Source organism: Podarcis cretensis (assembly GCF_951804945.1).
Source record: "Podarcis cretensis genome assembly, chromosome: 8".
Classification (NCBI taxonomy): Eukaryota; Metazoa; Chordata; class Lepidosauria; order Squamata; family Lacertidae; genus Podarcis; species Podarcis cretensis.
Genome location: NC_137177.1, coordinates 40,672,425 through 40,676,439, shown reverse-complemented (window position 1 = coordinate 40,676,439; position 4,015 = coordinate 40,672,425). Strand labels below are relative to the sequence as shown.

The window sequence follows — 4,015 nt, the reverse complement described above, 5'->3', positions numbered from 1 at the left end:
CAGAAAATGGCGCTTCCGGGCTCCTGTGGACGCTTTTTTTAATGGTACCCTCCTCCCCCGCCCGGGTCCTAAGCGTAAACGGACCACAGAAGCCGCGGGATGGCGGCTTTTGTTACTGATCTTTAATTAGATTTCTGCGCCCTCTTTCGCCCAGGAAGCTTACGGCTCTCCTCCATTTTATTCTCACAACCACCCTGCGAGGTAGGCCTACAAGCCGAGAGGCAGTGATTAGCCTAAGGGCAGCCTCTGACTTCCAAGGCTGAGCGGGAGCGTTGAAGCCGTGTCTCCCGCGGTCTCCCCTGGCTCTTGATGTTTTACTTCATTTCACTTTGCCTCTCTTCGCCTTTCCGCCAAAGGGCCCAAAGCGCTGTACGCAGTCTCCGTGCTCCACGGGGGTTGCTTTATCCTCACAAAGCCCCTGCGAGAGAGACGGGGACATGCCCGAGACCTCCCAAGTCCTGGTCTAACACGGTCACCAGGACCCAGCACCGGCTCAGTGCATTTCAGCCCAAGCGTTTCAACATAACAACAACAATTTTATTATTTTTACCCCGCCCATCTGGCTGGGTTTCCCCAGCCACTCTGGGCGGCTTGCAGCATATATATAAACATAGTCAAACACCAAGCATTAAAAGCTCCCCGATACAGGGCTGCCTTCAGATGTCTTCTAAAAGAATACAAGCGGGGAATAAAACTCGCGAGGCAACGGAGCACAGGGAGACAAAGGCTGGCAGGAGAATGGACAGAAAAGACAGTGAAGCTCCTAGAAAGTGGGGAAAGCACAGCGTCCAAAACTGAATTCGGCTTCCGGCGTCCGTGTATACGTCTACCCAAAATAGACTATAGCAGACAAATCGTCACATCCGGGAACATTAATATAGGGGCCTAAGCTATTGCCTGTGTCTCGGGGTGGGGGGTAGGGAAACAACCACCAACAGCGGCGTTTCTATTGCAGAATAAAATGGTGAGATTATTTCCTGAGCAAAACAACAACAACTCCAGGCTAAAACGGGTGAAGTGGAACAGTCCAAGCCGCGCGGGGGTTGCTTCCGGCACGCCGTGGCCAGCCCAATCGCTCAGTTCCGCGCTACGTACGTGGAAGGACCCAAGGAGCGCGGGAGGCCGCTGAGGCAATGGCGGTGCTTGACTGCGGGCTGTGGAGGAAGTGAAGCAGCGGCAGGATCCGCCGCCATCCGCGCTGCTCCTGCGGTAAACGCCGCCAGATCCTTTTCAGAATTAGACTGCAACTTCTCTAATCCCCGGCGGGAGGAGGCCATGGCGTATTTGTAGGCTGCCACGCGCGCGGTGTTACCGAGGCCCTTGAGTGGACCGTTGCTGGGCGACGCCGGTGCGGGCGGGAAAGAGCTCTGGACAAGCAGGCAGTGAGGGTGCCGCGCTTTGTACACTTCTCTGGACAATTTTGGCCGCATTTTCACTTTATCCACTGAGGGGAGGGGGCGCCTAGCAGCAGCGGTAGGACGCGCGCTGCTTTTTCGCAAACCAGGAGGGAGTTTTTCGTGCAGGGTTTAAGCCCGACCCTCCATTGTTTTAACCCACATAACTTGCAATACCAAGGCAGGTTTATTGTGGAGGGGGAAGCCCCGTTGAGCGGGGTGGCAGTTACGTTTGAGTCAACGTGGAGAGGACGGTGCTGTTCTTTATTTGTAAGAGACTTATTTCTCTCCGCCCATCCCTACTGCACGTGTACTCGAAAGTGGATGTGGTCAGGATTTATGCAGCCGTGGAGTCCTGTGCATGTCTACTCAGAAATAAGGCCTGTTAAAATTGTTCTCCCTGATCATGCCATACATCTTTTAAGTTGTCTAATGCTTTTTAAAATAACTGTTTGGTGAGCTGGACTTTAGTCCATAAAATCTTGTATCATAAATACACACATAGTGTATTAACTGCTTGGTGTTCCTTTTCTCAGCAGGTGAACTGAGGGGAAGTGATATCAATCGGCACCATGTTCCTTTATAACCTAACTCTGCAGCGAGCCACGGGGATCAGTTATGCCATCCATGGCAACTTTTCAGGTACTCAGTTCTGACTGAAAGCTTAGATGAAAGGTGAAAGCAAAGTCTGATATTAGACATAGCATGTATTTCTGCTGAAGTTGTATACCTGCAATTTTGTTTAGAATGGCAGAGATACTATTTCAGGATTCTTGTAGAATATGGGATCTCAACTTTGTCATATTTTTCTGAGCCAAATAAACTAAGTTTTCTGAACCTCTTCAGACATCAGGCAGTGGTTAGGCTTGCAACATTCACTTTTCTCCTTGGCTTATCAAAAGGCAAGGAAGGGCAAGGTTAAGTGGCCACATATCATGTATATGGATAGCAGAGCAATATGCTTTTGAAAAGTAAGCAATTTGTCTGTTGACCTCCAATTCTGATTCAAGATTTGGCATTCTGATTTCTGGTCTGCATCACAATTTCAGGACAACTACTTATGTGTTCTCTCTGTAAAAAGTGGTCACAACTCAGGTAGGGAAAACAAACCTACAAGGCACTTTTGAACTTGTAAGCAGCAATGGGAGGTTTGATAGAGAAGTGCTGATGCTTTGGCCATCTTCCTCTTTGGCTGATGATCAGGTTTTTCTTTTCTTTTTAGGTACCAAACAACAAGAAATTGTTGTTTCTCGAGGCAAAATCTTGGAGTTGCTTCGTCCTGATCCGAACACAGGAAAAGTTCATACTTTGCTGACAGTGGAAGTCTTTGGAATCATTCGCTCTCTCATGGCCTTCAGATTAACTGGTGGAACCAAAGACTACATTGTGGTGGGCAGTGATTCAGGTCGCATTGTTATCTTGGAATATCAGCCCTCAAAAAATGTGTTTGAGAAGATACACCAGGAAACCTTTGGCAAGAGTGGCTGTCGCAGAATTGTTCCTGGACAGTATTTGGCTGTGGATCCTAAGGGGCGAGCTGTCATGATCAGTAAGTTGGGATGGTTGTTTTCAGTGGTAGCTGTATAATACTGTTGAGTAACTGAATGGGAGAAATGATTTGGATAAGAAACATTGGTTGGTTTTTCTATCCTTGGTCTAGGTTTTGAAACCGCTCCAATCAAAAGTGCTTTTATTGGCGATCCCAGTGCAACTAGATCTGTGTTGCAAATGGGAACTGAGAAGTTGTGAGTTTCCTTAGGCCATCTAAATGAGTTTGTGGTTGAGTTGATATTTAGACCAGGGTTTCCCAGTTTATACTCTTAGCCACTCCAGCTAGATTTACTCTCAGCCCATCAGGGTGATTCCATGTTACGAAGAATTTGTTGGAATGCAGCATAATTCAAAATACTTCCCTTCTACGCATTTGGTACTTGATGTGGTTATGTGTATGACTGCTGAAAACTGAACTAGAAATAGAGCTAAGTTTGCTTAATGGGATGTAAGTGGAGCCTTCTGTGGGTGTCAGTTTGAAGAAAAGCACTTAAGCCCCATATAACTGGTGCAACAGTTTTCTCTTCCCTGAAGTGATGATTAGGAATTCATGTCTCTTCTCTGACATAAGACGTGGAGACATTTGGATCCAATTCTGATCAGGTTCTCATCATAAATGCCCATTTTCTTATGCATGCATCATGCCATATTTTTAAAGCTGAAATGTAATTTTGGGGTTTGATACAAATCTTAGTAGCTAAAGTGGATCTGTAAAAACATTGAATGTTGAACATGGTTTTCTAATTGTTTACCATCCTGTGATGGGAAAAAAGGTGTCTTCAGGTGAGCCTCCACTGACATGGTTATAAGATCATATGCAGCTACCTTAATGCCACCTTTCCTTTATATGGGGCTGCACTATGACAATGGCAGTTATGGCTCTTGTAGTCCAGAAGAGGATGGGTGTGCGAAACCCAATCCTGCTGTGGTTCAACTTCTAATGTTAAACTGGTTTAGTCTTACATCTGAATGCAACTACTGGTTCTTCCAACAGGAAAGTAGCAGGGGAAAACTGCTGTGTCTTGAGAGGGCTGCAAGGCCTGCTTATGCAAGAGTAGGGATTGGGCACC

General features: G+C 46.9%; 1 protein-coding gene across 3 annotated transcripts in view; it reads left to right on the top strand.

Moving 5' to 3' along the window:
* Positions 1-1,068: 1,068 nt before the first annotated feature.
* Positions 1,069-4,015, top strand: part of SF3B3 (splicing factor 3b subunit 3) — a 34,023-nt gene continuing 31,076 nt past the window's right edge. The window contains exons 1-3 of one of the 3 annotated variants that reach the window (XM_079988364.1): positions 1,069-1,209; positions 1,931-2,036; positions 2,617-2,943. In XM_079988364.1, the coding sequence (XP_079844490.1) occupies positions 1,967-2,036; positions 2,617-2,943 (397 nt within the window). In that variant the 5' untranslated portion in view covers positions 1,069-1,209; positions 1,931-1,966. Of the gene's footprint in view, positions 1,210-1,245; positions 1,383-1,930; positions 2,037-2,616; positions 2,944-4,015 lie in introns of those variants that run through there. The other 2 variants (XM_079988365.1, XM_079988366.1) reach the window with 2 other exon arrangements.